At 31.9% G+C, this 19,395-nt stretch overlaps 4 protein-coding genes across 4 annotated transcripts; all 4 read left to right on the top strand.

Moving 5' to 3' along the window:
• The first annotated feature begins 999 nt into the window (after positions 1 to 999).
• On the top strand, positions 1,000 to 1,902 carry LOC132036915 (uncharacterized). The gene has a single exon (XM_059427330.1). The coding sequence runs from the start codon at positions 1,561 to 1,563 to the stop codon at positions 1,828 to 1,830; it is 270 nt and encodes an 89-aa protein (XP_059283313.1). The 5' UTR covers positions 1,000 to 1,560; the 3' UTR covers positions 1,831 to 1,902.
• A 9,495-nt stretch (positions 1,903 to 11,397) lies between these two features.
• On the top strand, positions 11,398 to 11,918 carry LOC132036916 (uncharacterized). Its single transcript, XM_059427331.1, has one exon. It carries the CDS (start codon positions 11,516 to 11,518, stop codon positions 11,768 to 11,770), a length of 255 nt encoding a protein of 84 aa, XP_059283314.1. The 5' UTR covers positions 11,398 to 11,515; the 3' UTR covers positions 11,771 to 11,918.
• Positions 11,919 to 13,065: 1,147 nt separating this feature from the next.
• Positions 13,066 to 14,053, top strand: LOC132036914 (uncharacterized). Its single transcript, XM_059427329.1, has one exon. It carries the CDS (start codon positions 13,660 to 13,662, stop codon positions 13,927 to 13,929), a length of 270 nt encoding a protein of 89 aa, XP_059283312.1. The 5' UTR covers positions 13,066 to 13,659; the 3' UTR covers positions 13,930 to 14,053.
• Positions 14,054 to 17,106: 3,053 nt separating this feature from the next.
• LOC132036339 (uncharacterized) lies at positions 17,107 to 17,620 on the top strand. Its single transcript, XM_059426662.1, has one exon. It carries the CDS (start codon positions 17,275 to 17,277, stop codon positions 17,530 to 17,532), a length of 258 nt encoding a protein of 85 aa, XP_059282645.1. The 5' UTR covers positions 17,107 to 17,274; the 3' UTR covers positions 17,533 to 17,620.
• Positions 17,621 to 19,395: the final 1,775 nt, after the last annotated feature.

Consider the following 19,395-nt stretch of genomic DNA (forward strand, 5'->3'; position numbering starts at 1 on the left):
TTATTTTTCGAAATTTTTTAAATTATAAAAACGCAAATAGGGATTTTCCCGATAACTTTTTCTGACAGATCAAAATCTAATTTGACCCCTTAGCATTTGCGACTTCAAGTAATAATGAATATGCCTGTTTTAAAATCTGAAATACATCCATGAAGTAGCGTCTTTCATAAAGGATAAGTCATCTCTGTTAATTGTCGCCCTGATCTTGATGTAAAATCAAGATGACATTAAATAATAATGACGAGCAGAGGAGGAAAAAGAAAAAAGTACAAAATCAAAAATGGGTCAAAACTTTTAAGCACACATATGTTTTCTTAACAAGAACTTGTTGTACAAAACTTTTGACCTTTCGGTGATTCCTTGTTAACAGCTTTATCATCTAAAACAAAGTAAATCGCGAAGTGAAGACCATAATCGCAAGAACCACGGCTTGCTAAGCAGATACCTTTGATCAAAATATCACTATTTCATTTTTAAGCTGATCAAAATATCACTATTTCATTTTTAAGCCTCCTTTGATCAAAATATCACTATTTCATTTTTAAGCTGATCAAAATATCACTATTTCATTTTTAAGCCTCCTTGAGCATGACAAATTTTGTGGATTTAACATAAATTTATTACTCTCTTGTCCATTTTTACTTATCTTGTATTGATTTGTCAAGATTTATCATATTCTTTGGCGAGCCATAAATTGTATCTATATAATTTTACTCTATCACTTTTAATTATTATTAAGTCATCTGAACCATTAAAAATTAATTAAAATATTTAGAAATTTATAAAATTCAATAAGAATTTTTTGAACTTTTAACTCAATAATTAATAATAAAAATAAAATAAATATAAAATAATAAATTATTTCTTAATTTTTTAAACTGAACATGTTGAAATAGTCCACTAATTTTAATATACAGATCAAGTAAAAATAGACAGAGGAAGTAACATTTTTCCGGGATAAGATAAGATTTTTAATGCTCATACAACTACATTCATGTTCAATCGTGTGACACTGGGATTTGTGGAAAGCACGTCAGTCCAAAATATATGTAGTTTCATTTTCAAGATCCTTTCCCATGGTTTGGGCGCAAGTGGGTTTTTCTTTAATCTCGCCAATCCGTGTGCATCTTTGTTAAAATTTTCTTTATTTATTTGCTTATTTATTTTGTCCTAATGCACATCAGAACATGTCACTCCAAAAATCAGTGCGCTCCTTCCAATCAATCATCCACTCTCCAAGTGTATAGTAGTAATAAATAATTGGAGTGCCAACTTCACCTTCATAATTAACATGGCGAAAAAGTATATGAAAGGGGTAGAAACGTACATTCATAAACGCACACCTCACTCCAAAATTGGAAAACCATGTTCCAAAACCACAAGCAGCACAGCCAAAGCCTCTAGTTTTATTGAGCACTTACCTATATATAACAATAGTGATCATCCATCCAAGTAATTCAACCAACATAAAAACCAAGTCTTTGTAAAGGCACTAGCCTTCTTAAGCAAATTAAACCTTCACAAACTTAGCCTAAAAAGTTTAAAGAATCAAGATTGAAAATGAGTTCAACAAGCAGAAGAAGGGTTACAGCAGTGAGCTTGGGAGTAGTAGAGGCACTAAAAGATCAAGGAGTTTGTAGGTGGAACCACACCATCAGAGCCGTACATCAACACGCCAAGAACAATCTACGGTCATATTCACAAGCCAAGAAGCTTCCTCAATCTTCTTCATTGGTTTCCACAAACAAATTAGAATTGAAGGAGAAGGAGAAGAAATCTGAAGAGTCTCTTAGGAAAGTTATGTATTTGAGCTGTTGGGGTCCCAATTGATCAAATCCTAATTAGCAGTTAGATTTAGTACATGTATAGTCTTTGACAATATTGTAAAACATGAGAACTATGCGAAATTTGCAGTTTTGACGCTTTCCATCAATTTACCATGTTTAGCTTCGTTTCGTATATTTTTTGACCTGTTTGGCCACGAGAATGATTTACTTTTTTCTCGTTCGGAATAGTTTTTCAATTTATTTTTTGAAACTATTGTTCGGTCATTGAACTTGTTGATTTCAAGTTTGAAAAAATGCTCCATGCATGAATCTTCATAAATTTTAAATAAAGTGCTATGTTTTTCTTTTTTAACAGAAGTATAACCAAACACACAGCTTCGTTTTAACTTCATAAATTTTAAATAAAATAAAAATATTTAAAATCTATGGCCATTAAATTTTCAATTTTTGACCTTTTACAGGCAAATGTACAAATGTAATAATGACTAATGAGGGGCTTGATTTCATTGGTTTGGTACGTAGCCTCTTAGTGTAAGTTTGCTCTTACATCAAAATTTGCTACTTAATTTTTTTTTTTATTGTATATTTATTAATCAATCATTTTAAACAATGTTTGTAACCCAGCACAAAAGATTAATAGAATTTAAATTGTTCTGCTTTTGATATCCTTTTTCTATGTTCATTTATACTCAACGGTATTAATTAAGGAATTTGATACATAATTTACATAGAATTATCAACAGCTCTAAACATACAGAGGCAGAAGCTTTAAACATATAAAAGCTGAATCGTATTCGTTATAATTTCCGAATTTTACTGAAGTTTATGAATTCTGAATTTTACTCTTAATTTTTAAATTAATAGTTGTATGTATTTAATAAATTTTTAAGAGAAATATTAAGTTTGAACCAAAAATAGTGAGCTCAATCAAGCCCGTAACACTGTCCTTTTTTTTTTTTTTTAAACAATTTTTTCATCATGTATTAATCAAGTCAAACGCGAGTACATCGGTAATGAGAGACAGAGGAATAGTATTCCATTCCATCGAATCCGAGACATAGAACAAATCGAAGAAGACAATGAAGAACTCTAATTTGCCGATTTGTAACTCTTTGAGAAGAGTTTTACAATCAAACACTAAAGCATCAAAATAAGAGTAATTCACCAAATTTTCTTTTAGAGCTTGCTTCACGAGTAGACTATCAGTTTTCATAATAAGCCTCGTTGTACCGAATCGTTCCTTTAACCAAGTAAGAGCCCCCCACACTCCTATGATCTCAGTTAACAAGGGCCGAGCAACGCGGCCAATGAATATACTTTTTTCTGCAATAAATTATCCTACGTGATCGCGTAGTACCATGCCTACTGCCACCAAACCTGTATGTAACGCTGACTTATAGACAGAGGTGCGTGTAAAAGTTATGTATATGTATGGATAAAAGATTTGGAGCTTACTATGGTACGGTCTTATTGAATTTCAATGATTTGTGTTGTACTTGATTTGTGGATTAGAAAAACAATGCATGTAGGCCTAGAGGCTTCACCACTTGTGCTCTATTTTGTTTCCTTATGAAACCATTGATTTATGAAGAAACCAGCGGTTCTAGTCCTCAGATTTGTTTAACCATTCATTCCCAATAATATACTCCATGCTTTATCACAATCACTTATGCATATGATTATCTAAAAGAAAATATTAAAGCAGCTGAATCTCCATGAAATTTGAATATCAGCACATGAGTAGAGGCTCAATAGTAAGGAGCCGTTTGGACATGATTTGAAACCATAATTTGAAATTATGCTTGGACATTCAATTTGGATTTTTTAAGTTGTATTTTTTTTATAGACATAGAAACCCCACAAGTCGTGAAAACTATTAAATATTCTCAATTCTTATAAAATCTTATCAAATGAGCAAGTTATAGTTCATAACAAAATTAATACGCTACTAGAAGGCCTTTCTAAAAAATACAACATCAATTGATCAAACTTTAGTTCATTATTTTTTTTTTACGTGAATAATAATGTAACTACTTTTTAATATAATTCTCCCACATGATAGACATAAATAAAGGTTAGTAAATGGTTGGTGGGAGTAATTGCTAAAAATATCTACCAACTTATGGGTCCTTCTTTTTTATAAATATAAACTTATGGGTCAAATTTTATATTTAAAATTTTTGAAACCATGGTTTGAAACCCCAAATCATGCCTTTTTGGATGATTTGAGATTTCAAACCATGAGATGAAATGCATGTCCAAACGTTGATTTCACCTCATGGTTTCAAAGCGATTTGAAACCAAGGTTTGAAAACATGAGATGAAATCAATGTTTGGACATGCATTTCATCTCACGGTATCAAATCATGATTTGAAATCCCAAATCATCCAAAAAGGCATGATTTGGGGTTTCAAATCATGGTTTCAAAAATTTTAAATATAAAATCCATAAGTTTATATTTTGTTTAAAAAAAATCATAAGTTAGTAGATATTTTTAACAATTACTCCCACCAACCATTTATCAACCTTAATTTATGTCTACCATGTGGGAGGATTATATTAAAGAGTAGTTACATACTATTCATGTTAAAATTTCTTTTTTACTGAACTAAAGTTTGATCAATTGATGTTGTATTTTTTAGAAAGACCTTCTAATAGTGTATTAATATTATTATGAACTATGACTTGCTCATTTGGTAAGATTATATAAGAACTGAGAATATTTTGATATTTTTCACAACTTGTGGGGTTTTTATGTCTATAAGAAAAAATACAACTTAAGAAATTCAAATTGCATGTCCAAATATAATTTCAAATCATGGTTTCAAACCATGTCCAAACGGCTCCTAAGTTTAAATTTTACTTGGCAGTTGTGCAATTATTATAACACGAGATCAATGAAATCTTAGGACCCTCCAGATTTAATGGAGGAAATGAGATATCTTGCCTTTTTAAATTTGAATACAAAAAATGATCTTTTCAAATCTCTTATGTGTTTTTTTTTTTTTTTAAATTACGTGTAAAAAATAAAGATCTCTAAAAAAAATCATAAAATTAAAATAAAATTCGTAGAGAACTAAAAAATCACTTCTTCCTGTTCGATGCTCCTAAACATTGTAGTCCAATTAAAAGAAAAAAAAATAAAATGGATCGGCCAAACCTAACCGTGTATTACACGGTTTGCGGTTGCGGTCCCGGTGTTTAATACCAGTCCGGTTTTCATTTTTTGGGATCGGTTAACCGGTCAATTTTTTTTTTTTTTTTTAAATCTTGTCGAATGATCGGACCGTTGGGCAACGGTCCCGTTAAAATTACTTATCACAATGACTCCAAACGCCCCTTTTGGCCCCCAAACCCTCAAACTTTTTTTTTTACACTTTCTTATTCCCCACCGTTATATAAACCCTCTCCCATTTCAATTTTAATCCAATTCACTCTTCTCTTTCTCTCAATTTCTCTCAATTATAGCTACTTTGCAACAATTAGCCACTTTAAATTTCTCTCAATTAAATATTATAAAGTTTTATTCTAGTTTCAATTGGTAATTTTGCAACAATCCGAAGTAGCTCCAAAGCTTTGGTGGATTTGCAATTATAGCCGCCTTCACTTTAGTGGAAATTAGTCCGGCAATTTGGTACCTTCGTTCCAACTCTATCTTTATTTTTCGCTATTTAATTTACGCAGTTTAATTTGTTGCAATTTATTTTCTTGTGATTTAAATTAATTCTATTTAATAATGTCGAAGAGATTGAGACATGGTGGCGGTAGTAGTGGTATTGTCAGGGGTGGGTTTAATGAGGAAACATTTGTGAACGAAACACCTAATTTAGGTATTGATATTGGTGGAAATAATCCACTTTTAGATCATGAGGTAATGCAACAACACTATTCCGACACTTTTAATGAAATTGATGATGATGATGATGATGAAACACAAGCTCCCGAAAATCTCATAGGAGATACAGGTCCTGCCCAATCACATATATAAGACAAACCGCTAAGAACTCGTAGGCCAACCGCTAGAATTTGAAAATTTATGACTAAGGATAAGGAAGGACAAACAACTACATGTAATTTATGTAAACAAGAATTTGCTTTTAGGTAACAAACTAGTAAGGATGGTGGAACGAGTTCACTATGTTTGGGGAGAGAAAACGGATTCAAATGTTGGGGGTGTTCAACAAACAATAGACTCACGAACCGGTAGAAATTTTAGCTATGACAAGAAAAAAGAGCGCGTATAAATAGCTAAAATGGTTGCTTTTGATGCTCTACCATTTTCCTTTCCTTCAGGTTTGGGGTTTGTTACTTATATTCAACGTTGTTATAATCCGTTATTTGAGAGTATTCATAGAAGTACTTGTAGAGCTGATATTATAGATTTATATAAAAAATATAGATTGTATTTGCGTCATGTATTTAATTCTTTAAATTGTAGTGTTTCTTTTACCTCCGATTTGAGTCTTAGTCTTAACAAGTTAGATTTTTTTGCTATTACATGTCCTTGGGTTGATGATAATTGGGTGATGCAAAAAAGAATTATAGCTTTTTTATATGATGAAGGGAAAGGTCGTCGTGACGGAAATTTTTTAGCGGATTCAATGACAACTATTATGAATTTTTTTAACATTTATAGAAAAATATTTTGTATTGCTTTAGATAATGCTTCTAGTAATACAAAGGCGGTTGGTCTTTTAAAAAGGGAATTAAACCCTCCGCTAAAATATTTTTCATGTGAGATATAGTTATCACATTTTAAGCTTGATTGTTATAAATAGTCTTGACTATTTTGAAGATTCTATTTAAAAAGTTAGAAATGCGGTTACGTTTCTTTTTTGTAATGCTAATAAGCAAAAAATGAGAGATTTTAAGAATTCTTGGGTGCAAAATGGCCTTAGACCTAGGAAAATTCAAGTAGAAGTTGACACTAGGTGGACTACACTTACATCATGTTACAACAAGCATATGATTATAGGATTCCCATACAACAAGTTCACAATCATTTTAATACGGATAGTGATGATTGGTTAAATATTACTGATTGGGAAGATGTTAAGGAATGTATTGAACTATTACAAAAAATTTATAATGCAACTCTTGCTTTTTCTAGACAATTTTATCCCATGATAATCGAAATTTTAGCCTACTTAGCGGAAGTAGCTAGAGTTTTATATGAGTATAAAGATAAATCCGGTTATCAAGCGGCTATTTTTAATATGACAACAAAATTTAAGAAGTATTTTTTTTCCATCCCAACTTTATTTATATTGGGTTCTTTTTTAAATCCTTGTTTTAAAATGTCTTATACTAGAGCATTGGTTGGTCAAATTTATAACTATTTAGAAATTGACGAGGAAGTTGAACAATCTTTACATGACGCCGAGCTTGCGATTGATTCCGAGTTTAGAAATTTTTTTAGTCATTATTCTAATTGGGAAGAAAGTGCTAAACCAATTGCTCCACGCCCTACTACTTCTCAAAGTAGCAAAAAGGGCTTAAAGGGTTTATCGAATTTAAAAGTTTTACATTCACAACCAACTCCTTCTAATAATGCAAACTTTGATGAATATCACCTTTATTTGATGCAGCCAAATGTGGATATCAACCAACTAGATGATTTGGACGTCTTAGCATGGTGAAAGAAATACAAGACGAGTCATCTGATACTTTCAAGAATGGCTCGAGATATCCTTACGATTCAAATATCAACCGTGGCTTCGGAAAGTACACTTAGCCAAGGAAGACAACAAATTGGAGACCATAGACATTCATTATCCGAATTTAGCTTGCAAATACTAGTTTGCATTCGCGATTGGATTGGATCGGAGCGACGCAATCAAAACTCAGAAGCGGTGGAAGGCGAAGAGAAAGAGATTGAAGATTTGATAGCAAGTGGAATAGACCAAATGGAAGACTTTGAAGATATCGCATTGACCGAATATGATATGGCGGATATTAGCCGAATGATTGACACTTTTTGATTTTATTATTCTACTACTTTTTTGTAACTCATTTATTATTTGTAAGTTAAAAAAACTACAACTTGCAAATAAATGTTATCCATGAATGAATAAAATATATGGCTCATTGAGCTTTCTCCTATTTACTTGTGTTCATATTTTTACTTATATTAAGTTAGGAATATACCTAAAATATATTAAGAATATACTTATAATAGACATCTACTTAAATTAAAAAATAGAAAGTTATATTCTTGGAAAATAACTAAAATATACTAATAATATACTTATAATATAAATATACTTAAGTTATAAAGTAGGAATCTATAAACTTAGAAAAAAGTTAAGTTATAAATAACTTAAGTTATAATACATATGACTTAATACATATATATAGTATACATATATATTAAACATATATATATATATATATAAGTATATAAGTATATATAGTATACATGTATAACATATATATATATATATAAGTATATATATTATACATATAAGTATATATATAGTATATTCTTAGTATATTTTAGGTATATCTAGTATAACTTAAGCATATAACTTAATATATATATATATACATATATATATATATATATATATATATATATATATATATATATATATATATATATATATATATATATATATATATACAATATATATACCTACAATATACTAAGAAATAATATCATATACATATACAATGCAAAAATATATACATATATATACCTACAATATACTAAGAAATAATATAATATACATATACAATACAAAAAACAAAAACAAAAAAAGGTTTTTTTTAAGTATAGAATCGGCCGGTTCCGTTTTCCAATTTTGGCACCGGTTAACCGGCAACCAGTGGCCTTTTCCGATTTTCTGATCGGAAACCGGCCGATTTCCCAACGGGTTGCCGGTCCGATCCGGTTCAAACCGGTTAACGGGCTTAGTGGCCATCTCTACCGTCTTCTAAAATATCAGAAGTAGTGAATAAATTAGTAAAATATGTGTATAGTCTCCTTTTTTTCCAATATATATGTATGATTCCTTTTTTCTCAAGGATAAAATCTATATTATATTAAAAACATGAACTCCTAAACTTAAAAGTCAAATTACTAATATACCTTTCTTAGTAATTTAAAGACCTTTTTCCTTCTAACTTAAATGCCTTACTGATTAACTAATAAATAAATTACCAAATTTAATCGAACGGGTGTAATCAGATTAGTCATCAATAAAAGTACCGATTTCTAATTTCAATATGACTTTCAACCGTTGCTTGGGGTGTTAAGTGAAAAACTAACTTACAACCAATTAATTAATACAACAATCAATATTAAAAAAGAATTTGAGAAGGTTCAGATTTTGCACACAGAAATCCTCCAAACAAAGTGGATTTTTCCAATCTCGAAGAGAAACAAACATAAATGGATCATCCTATTTCCTTTTACCATTTTAGATCATCTAAAAAGATATGTAAATGGTGTAAAAATTTAAGACGTTTTCCTCATGTTTACTTTTGCAATAGTATTTATTTATATTTTTTTCCATGTACATTATTTTTTAAGCATTAAAGTAAAAGGAAAAAGTTTCAGACAATCCATAATTCATATTCACGTTTATCTAAATTAAAGTATTTTCATCATGTTTACTTTTGCAGTATTATTGTATGCTTTTGATGAAAATATACATTATCTTTAAAGTTTAGAGTAATAGGAAAGAATTTTAACAATATTATAGTTCTTATTCAGTATTTATTTTGATATTAAATTTTAATATTCAATTTTGATATACACCAGCAAGTCTTCCATCAAATTCAAGTTTTTGGATCATCAAATTAAGTGATCGCTATTTTCATAAATTTATGTAATAACTATTATTTTTAACAATTTTTAATATGAAGTAGGATACTTTTTAATTTAAACAAAAAGTCACCCAAACTACAAAGACTAATAACTATTACTTTTTGTCCTTTTGAGTTTTGAACACTTTTAATTTTACCAATGGGTTACATCATTTTATTTATGCAGGGCAAGAAAACACTGTATATGTTATCTGGATCATGGAATAATATGTTTCATCTAATGTAGAAAAATTAAACATGGCAAATCATGACAAATACATACACGAAATAGCAGGTAGTCCCAGAAAAGTTATTTGTCATCAATGTTCGCAATTAACAACATCATCATATAATAAATTTGATAGGAAACAAACAGAAATTAAATTAATTGCAATATTAGATATATTTGATATAGATGTCAATATTGCTATAAAGCCAAGTAGATCATCAAGGTGAGGTTATTTGTTCATGAAATAAATAAAAATCACCTACACATAATTATATATATATATATATATATATATATATATATATATATATATATATAATTATGTGTATATTTGTTTATAAAGTTTCTCCATCACAAATAATTACTGCATTTTGCAAGCGTACACCATGAAATTGATAATCAGGTACTTGTTAGGGTTTTGCCCTGATTTTCTTATCATATTTGAGTTTTACTTTGCTCTTAAAGGAAAGTCAAAGTATAACCATAATCATTTTATTTTTCTTCAAAGGAAAATATAATTCTCTTCCATATTTGACTATTCCTTGTCTTAGAGGAAAAGTTTTGGACATTATAAATTGAAGACCTCCTTCCCACAACTAGAACAATAGCATCCATAATGTAGTCATTAAAGAGTTTTGTTTAAGGGGAGATTTTCTCTCTACAATTTTTATAGTTTTTTATATTAGTTTTTCGATATGTAGGTCACTCGACCAAATTATATTATAATATTATGTCCTTTTAGTATATTTTCGTTGTTGTCTGATTTATCGCCGTTCAAGATTTGCAATTGTAAACTTTCGCATGACGCTCTGTTATTTCGATCCCAACAGTACTAGTCATTCTAAAGAAGATATATGTTGATCAAATTTCCTTACTACTTCTATAAAATACTATTTTTATTTGTCAACAAGTTCTTGATATGAATGCGACAGTAAATAAAAGAAGGCTACAATTTCTTAACGACAAGATATAAATTTTAAAATGAGAAACATTTTCAATCATAGTCGTCGTTCCTCATCTTCACATTTAAATTATTTTTTTCCAAATATCAAAAAATTTCAATCATAGCCGAACATTACTTTGTTGCATTGAGTTTTATCGTTAACAGATAAATAATACGCACACACAACAATGCAAAATGGTAAACCAAGAAGTGAATTTTAACTAAATGAGAAAAGTTGATACCAATTGAGTTGATTGTGTTTCACTATAAACTATTATGGTGACGATAGTAGAAAACAACACTACTAAGAAAACATCTTTTTCTTCCGGAATAAAAATTTTGATCATTCATTTTCATAGGTTCAGCTGGTATCCAAATATTTTGACCTCGACAAATAAGTTACCATATGAAAGTTTTATTCTAATAAATAATGTTATTATTATTTTATAATATTGCATATTACCAGATTTGGTATGCACGTGCAATACGCCAAACTAGTAACACTAAAACCATGGGCTTTGGAGCACACGGTAGAGGTAAAACCACTGGTTTTTCACTCTCTAGAGTCTTCATCCCACTAACTCCTTGCTTCATTTCATCACTGCCTATATATTCAGCATTAGCCCCAAACTCCAAACATCATATTCAAAATCATCATATCTACTAGCAATCAAAAGATCAGACAATCAATTCATATATCAAAACGAAAGCAGAAAAGAGAGTTAAAAGTTTACAACAAAATCAAAATGAGTTCAAGCAGGAGAGCGTGGATAGTAGCAGCCAGTGTTGGAGCAGTTGAAGCCTTAAAAGATCAAGTTGGATTGTGTAGATGGAATTACCCATTGAGGTCTTTGGCACAACACACAAAGAATAACATCAGATCTTACTCTCAAGCTAAGAAACTTTCTTCTTCTTCACTTATTGCAAGGAGCGACAAGGCAAAACAATCTGAAGAGTCTTTGAGGACAGTTATGTACTTGAGCTGTTGGGGTCCAAACTGAAGACCTGAAGAAGGAGATAGAAATGTATTAGGCTATGGATTGTAAATAGTAAATACTTAATGGCATGCCATTTCAACGATAAGAATGTATTCCGAAATCTTTCGAACAATTATATGTGAAAATATAAATATGGCTGATATTCCCATGACATGTTGCATCACTTCCAAGTTCCAGCATGCTTGCAAGTAATAATGAATATGGTTTTAAAATCTGAAATACACAAATGACCCTGGTGTGAAACCGATGAAGAGCATCTCCAACGATTAAGTGTAGCAAATCAAATAAAGACTATAGGAAGAAAGAGTAAAATCAGAAAATGGGTCAAAATATTACGTACGTCTGAAAAAAAAATTGTTGTTTCTTTTGGACATATAGGTGAAGCACGCATCTCTGTGAAGACCGTACAAAAAAAACTTGCCTTTTAATTTAGGTGCCTTTTCATCAGCCTTACGTTTAGCTGAAACAACGCCTTCTCCTTTGGATGTTCCATCTCCAATTTCATTAAATTGGATCATACTCCATTGATATGATTTTGAGTATGTTACGATTTTCTCTAACTAGGCGATTTAGTAGATATCAAAATATAGTTAACAAAATTAGATATGATTTTTGCCAATTCTGCCAGAATATCAAAATTGTTCGCATCATATATTTGTAGCTAGCACACCTTTAATCATCAGAAATATAATCTAACGTTAATTTAGTAACTTGAATTATTATGGCAAAGAAACTGATCATCCAACTCAAAACGCGAAGGCAAATGAATGAAGTGGTCAAGACTAATAACTATTTTGGATACGCTTACCCAACTGACAAAAGATTGAGGAAAATAAATATATTTCTCTAAGAACATAGAAATTTGAATTCTAATTACTAATTCACTTAGCATTTTATCTAAAGGGATGAACTTTATTTTTAAAGTATTAATCACATGAAATGAGCTGGAATTTTGGCCAGAGTCAAGCTGGTAATTTCCAAAACAACCTAATCAATTACTCGAGTTAAAATATGATCAAGCCACGTCGGATCGAGCCTGAATAAGTTTTAAATACACTCTATTCGTCTCAAATTATTTGTTATTTTAGAAATTCAAGACATAATTTTTTTTTTCCATTTTACCTTAGAATAATTTTTTCATTAATGAGAGCTAGCAAATAAATGTAACAAACATTTAATGAAGAGAAATTATAACTTAAACATCAATAAAAGTAAAGTTAGTTAAATATCCCTTATAATTAATATTTTTTAAAGGACATGTAAAATAAAAAAAATGATAAAAAATTTGAGATGGGGGAGTATACATATAACAACGTTACGTTTTTCAACCGTGCTTTGAAACAAGTAACTCCAACATTTATGTGGTTTCATTTTCAAGATTTCTCCCATGGTTTAGGCTCTAGTGGGTTTTCTTTAATTTAAACCCAATCCATGTGCATCTATCATATTGTTCATGTATTTTGGCATTGGCATTATGCACATCAAAACACGTTATTGTTCTACTCGTCTCCAATAATTCAAACACTATTCTAATTCAATATGCTCCTTTAACTAGCCGACTCTCTTCCACTATCAAGTTGTAATACCAACTACACCCTCTAAATTTTCCTCATGAAAAGTCATATGCAAGGGCAGAAATGTACATCCACAGTCACACTCATAACTGAAATTTCAGAAAACCATGCTCCAAAACCACAGGAAATAAAACCAAAAGCCTCTAATTTTATTTAGCCACTTACCTATATATTCAGAAGCAGCAAATTCCTGGGAATTCAATTCAACCAACACAATATTCAAGTCTTTGCAAAAGCACTAGCCTTCTTAAAGCAAATTAAACCTTGATAAAAAACAGCCAAGTTTTTTCAAGAATCAAAGATCATATTAGAAAAAAAATGAGTTCAACAAGCAGGGCATGGGTTGCAGCAGTGAGCGTGGGAGTAGTAGAGGCATTGAAAGATCAAGGACTTTGTAGGTGGAACTATACCATAAAAACAATACATCAACATGCCAAGAACAATATAAGGTCATATTCACAGGCCAAGAAGTTCTCTTCTCAGTCTTCTTCTTTGGTTTCTGCAAACAAAGAATTGAAGGAGAAAGTGAAGCAATCTGAAGAGTCTTTAAGGAAAGTCATGTACTTGAGCTGTTGGGGTCCCAATTAAATCCTAACAGTTAATATAAGTGTTATTACTGTAACTTTATCTTTAGGCTAAATTGCCTAGTACATAGTATATAAATTAATGGAAAGAAATATTAGTGCAATTCTGATATCTAGAGTCAATTCTTTATGAATCTGTGTGAATTTTGTACTTGGCCATTTTGCTCAACATCATTTAGTTCGTATTGGTTTAACAAATTTGAGGCGGATTTGCAAGTGAATATATCAATGGAACACTCGTTTAAGCTCCCAAATACATAAATTGCCATTCAGCAAATGGATTCTTTCTTGAAACGACACGTCCCTAATTTGGCGCTTTGATGTTACTGTAAAACCAGGAACAAGTTAATCTAAACAGTAAGTTGAGGGAAAACAGACGACATTTGATGATGAGTTAGTGGAGCAAAACTATACCACAATAACATAACCTAAAGGTTAAGGGGATAAAGTGACATTTACAGAAAAAGGTTTTGTGAGTACAAAGTTACTAAGTAAATATATCACTCAAGTCGGAACAACTAATAACTTTGAAAGCTGAAGCATATGAACTTATTCAGGGAGGTAGATGCTCTGGCTAAGATGGGAGGTGAAATGCAGAACCTTTTTAGGATTAGGCTAGCTAAAAATTAATGTCCCTTTTAGTAATATGCTTAAGATGGTGACTAACTTTTGCGTCAAAAGCACTAGTAGCAGGACTTAATTTGAATAGTATCATGTATTGGAATCCCGATTTTTGATGTTGAAACCAGGGGCGGATGCAGGTGTTGTCCAGTGTTCACACGAACACGCCCGGCCAAAAAAATTACGGTGTATATATAGGGTAAATTTACATTTTTTATGTGCGTATATTAAGCTTTGAGCAACAAATTAAAAAATTACGTGTATATTTGAAACCTTTTTTAGAAGGCAGCGAATAAAAATCTTGGATATGCTTGGTTGAAACGGGTGGCTTCTCCAAACTCAATTGATGTAACTCGAAAAGTTTAGGCACTATATCAACCTGTTCTATAATTTTTGCCTTTTTAATTTTAAATATACAGATTTGGATCTTTGCTTTAACCCCCTGCCACAGTGGTGGACTATTAGTGTTAAAAAAAATGACTTTTTTAAAAATGTTAAAGCATTTGAATCTCCATGATAATTGAATATCTAAACAGAGCAATTCTTTCGATTGCAAATGAATCGGTGTAGAGGTTCAATATCCAAAGTACATAAAATTTACTTGGCAGTTGTGCGATTTCAATAAGAGATGACATATTTTCTTAGAACCATCCAGGTTCAATGCTCCTAAACTTTATACTGCAATTAAACAAATAAAAAAGAGTGCCAGGGGTCCATTTCTTGCTTCTAAGAAATAACAAGAAAATAGATAAAATGTAAATATGTACGGAAAACAATTAACTAAAAAACCATAGGCTGGAGAGCCCACAATAGCCCAAAAACCCCTGGTACTGTTCATCACTCTTTAGCTCCTCTAAAGTCTCTTTCTACAAATCTTTCTTCACTTTTTTCAGGCCCTATATATTCAGCCTTAGCCCCAAACTCCAAACATCATCTTCAATGCCAACAAATCTACTTACATCAAGAGATCACACAAACAATTATATGTGAGACTATGAAATATTGTTGATACTTCGATGACTTGATGCTCTATAATTTGATATGTTACATCACTTCTAATTAAGTTCCAGACGAGTAGTAATGAACATGGTCTTAAAATTTGAAATACACAAGTGACCTTAATGTGAAATCAGGATTGAAGAGCATCTGCAATGACCAAGTATAGTAAATCGAAAGTGAGGCTTAATGAAACACTTCTTTTATGGTCGTAAAATTTTCGACGCCAGCCAAGTGGCGCGTTGAATTTAGACGAAACCGAGGTGGTAAATTTCTGTTAAGCAAACTTAGCTTTTTGCAGATTGTCGGAGGCAAAACCAGCAATGCGTACGTGGATTAAGTGGCCAATTAAATTGTGACGACTCATTTAAATTGTGTGTTCAGTTAAATTATTAAAAGCTCATTTTAATTGTAAATTAATTAATTGTAAATTCGTGGAGTTTTGATCATTAAAAATTGGGCTTTTAGGTGGATTGGATGTGCGTGAGGTGGCGCCCCCTTTGGTTTGGTTTCTTTAACAAAATAACGATGCAAAAAAGTGTCGAGTGGAATAAGAATGGCCCCACTTTTGAAGTGTTTAAATGGAATAAGGGTCGGTTAGATGCTTCCCAGTATGAAAGAAGTGGACGACGGAGTGTCTGTCGATGGGTTTTAAATCAAATAAAGAAGAGTATAGGAAGAAAAAGTAAAATTGCAAAATGGGTCAAAATACTACGTCTGGAAAAAGTTGTTGCATATTTTGGACATCTGTATCAGTATCTTAACATGACCTTAACAAAAACTTGCCTTTTTATCAGCCTCACGTTTAGCCGAAACAAAGTGCTCTCCTTTGGATTGCTCCCTCTAACTCTTAATTGTTATTCAATTGGATCATACTCCATAGATATGATTTTGGATATGATACGTATCTAACTAGGCCATTTAGCAAATCTCAAAACATAGTTAACAAAACTAGATTTGATTTTCGCCAATTTAGCCATATGGAAGAATATCAAAATACATAAAATGAGCTAGGTTTGTTGAGCTTTAATTTAATTTCCAAAACAACCTGATCAATCACTCAAGTTAAAATATGATCAAGCCTGAATATGTTTAAAAAATATACATACAACGAAGTTAAATTTTTTAACCGTGTGAGTTTCACGTGATACTTTGAAGCAAGTAACTCCAACATTTATGTGGTTTCATTTTCAAAAAAATTTCCCATTGTTTATGCTCAAGTGGGCTTTCATTAATCTAAGCCAATCCGTGTGCATCCATCTTTATTGTTCATGTATTTTGGCATTTTGCATAACAGCACACATCATCATTCTACTCTCCAATAATAATCCAAACAGTAATTCCAAAATTCTGTGTGCTGCACTACTTCAACCAGCCGACTCTCCGTACAATCAAAAGCATTAATACTTGAAATACCAACTACACCCTCAAAGTTTTCCTCAAAAAAATATATGCAAGGGCAGAAATGTACATCCACAGCCACACTCGTAAGTCGTAACTGAAACTTTAGTAACTGAAATTTTAGAAAACCATGCTCCAAAACCACAAGAATTCACAGCTAAAAGCCTCTAGTTTTCTTGAGTCACTTACCTATATATTCAGAAGCATCAAATCCCTGAGAATTCAACCAACACAACATCAAAGTCCCTTACAAAAGCACTAGCCTTCTTAAGGAAATTTAAACTTCATAAACATAGCCAAGAGCTTCAAGAAATCAAGATTAAATTAGAAAATGAGTTCAACAAGCAGGGCATGGGTTGCAGCAGTAAGCGTGGGAGTGGTAGAGGCACTCAAAGATCAAGGACTTTGTAGGTGGAATTACACCATCAAAGCCATAAATCAGCACACCAAGAACAACTTGAGGTCATATCTACAGGCCAAGAAGTTCTCTTCTCAATCTTCTTCTTTGGTTTCTGCTAACAGTAAAGTGAAGCAATCTGAAGAGTCTCTGAGGAAAGTCATGTACTTGAGCTGTTGGGGTCCTAATTGAATGTTACAGTTAGTGTTGTATTTATGTAATTTTAGCTTGAGGCTAAATTGCCTAGTACATAAATTAATGGACAGAAATATTTATCCAATCCTAGTATATTTTACTTTGCATCATTTCACCATACTTAATTAACATCATTTCGCTCGTAATTTACAGGTAAATCCGTAAATATATGAATTTGAACACTCGATTAAGCTCCCAAGTACGTACATTGCCATTCAGCAAATGGGATCTTTCTTGAAGAATGGATACGTCCCTAATTTGGGTGCCTTGATGTTACTGTAAAATCAGGAATATATAAAACAAAATGGGAAGTTAAGGAAAAACTGAAAGAAAACAAGCAAATCAAATTACAACGAAATACCAAGTTAAAAGAAACAACTTCCCACACTATTTGAACCAATTATTGAAGCATAACAAACACTAAAGCTTTACCCAAATTGGACATTAAGCAACATATACAATAATAAAATAAGACAATGAAAAATAAATCGAATGGAAGAACACCTCAAGCTATACGTAAACCCCGAAGTGAAGGAATATCCATCGGACCTCCGTGACAAAAGCTCCACTATAATCAACAAGAAAGCATAACAACGTTTATAGGGCCATAACAACAAAGCAAGACGGCAACGGAGAATAATACATAAAAGAGAAGACCAAATGGCCGAAGAAAGAAGAGAAATACCTCAAAACCAGCCTACTGTCGCTACCTAAAAATGAACTACGTACCTCACAAAATCGATTCTCCACCATTGAAATCAAGGGCAGACATGTCGAGAACCCCCAGTTCAAATTTCAGCACCATCCAACGGTTAACCGTCCTGAAAAGCAATTTAAAAAGGATTTTAAAAAGAAAATTTCGGACGAAAATTTCTTTCCCCTCACGTTTTTCCTTTAATGCTTTAAATTCCTCTTGTTTTTAAAAAATAAGACCTAAATTGACCCTTTTTAAAAAGGAAATTTTGGGAAAAATTGGCGGCAAATTGTTGGGTTTATTATTACATTGGGGAAAACCCAAAATAACAAAAAAATTTAAAAACTAAATTGATATGAATCGGGGGGAAAAAAAATATGCTAAAATCGACAAACTCAAACAAAAAAATTTTAAAAAAGGGTTTTAATTTTTAGTGGCCAACCTATTTAAAATAATAAAACAATTTGTCTCTCCTTTTTTTTTTGGTTTTTTTTTAGCCACTTTGCGTAAAAAATCGTGTGAAATTTTTTCTTCTCAAGATAACATAGGAGAGGAGTTTGGCACCCTCGCTGTTCTTTGTTTCGGGGGCACGTAAGTAAACCATGAAGGGGTCGGGGCAAAGAGGGGGAAAGTCCCGAGACTTGGCGAAGGCGGGGGGCGCTTTACGGGGGAGCAAGGGTGCCATTTGGTCCCGTGTGGCCGTGGCCCCTAAGGGGGGTTGGGGGGGGGTGGCTGACCGTTCCCCGGGGCCCGCGTCGTGCCGTCCGCCCCTTTAACCTGCGGTGTCGAGGCCTGTCGTCAAATCCCCTTTTCCCTTCGAGTGTCCTTTTTTTTTTTTATTGTTCCCTTGTGAAACCCGGGCGAAAAAAAAACCCCCCTAGGGGTTGTCCTTCTTTAGAACATTTGTGAAAAAAATCTATACTTACTTCCTTTCATTTATTCGCCAAACCCCTTTTCTCAAAAATTTTTATTAATCATATAATACATTGTGTTTTAAATTTTGGGGCCTTTTGAAACCCTTTTCCCCCCTTTTTTTATCTAAAAGTAAAAAAAAAACCTTCATACCCTTTAAAAATTTAATTGATTATCCCCTTTCGGGGGAAGGGTTTGGCGCCCCCCGGTAAGGGGGAAAAAGTTCTTAGCCTTGTCTTATCAAAATCTTTAAA

Source organism: Lycium ferocissimum, chromosome 11, assembly GCF_029784015.1.
Source record: "Lycium ferocissimum isolate CSIRO_LF1 chromosome 11, AGI_CSIRO_Lferr_CH_V1, whole genome shotgun sequence".
In the NCBI taxonomy this organism is placed as follows: Eukaryota; Viridiplantae; Streptophyta; class Magnoliopsida; order Solanales; family Solanaceae; genus Lycium; species Lycium ferocissimum.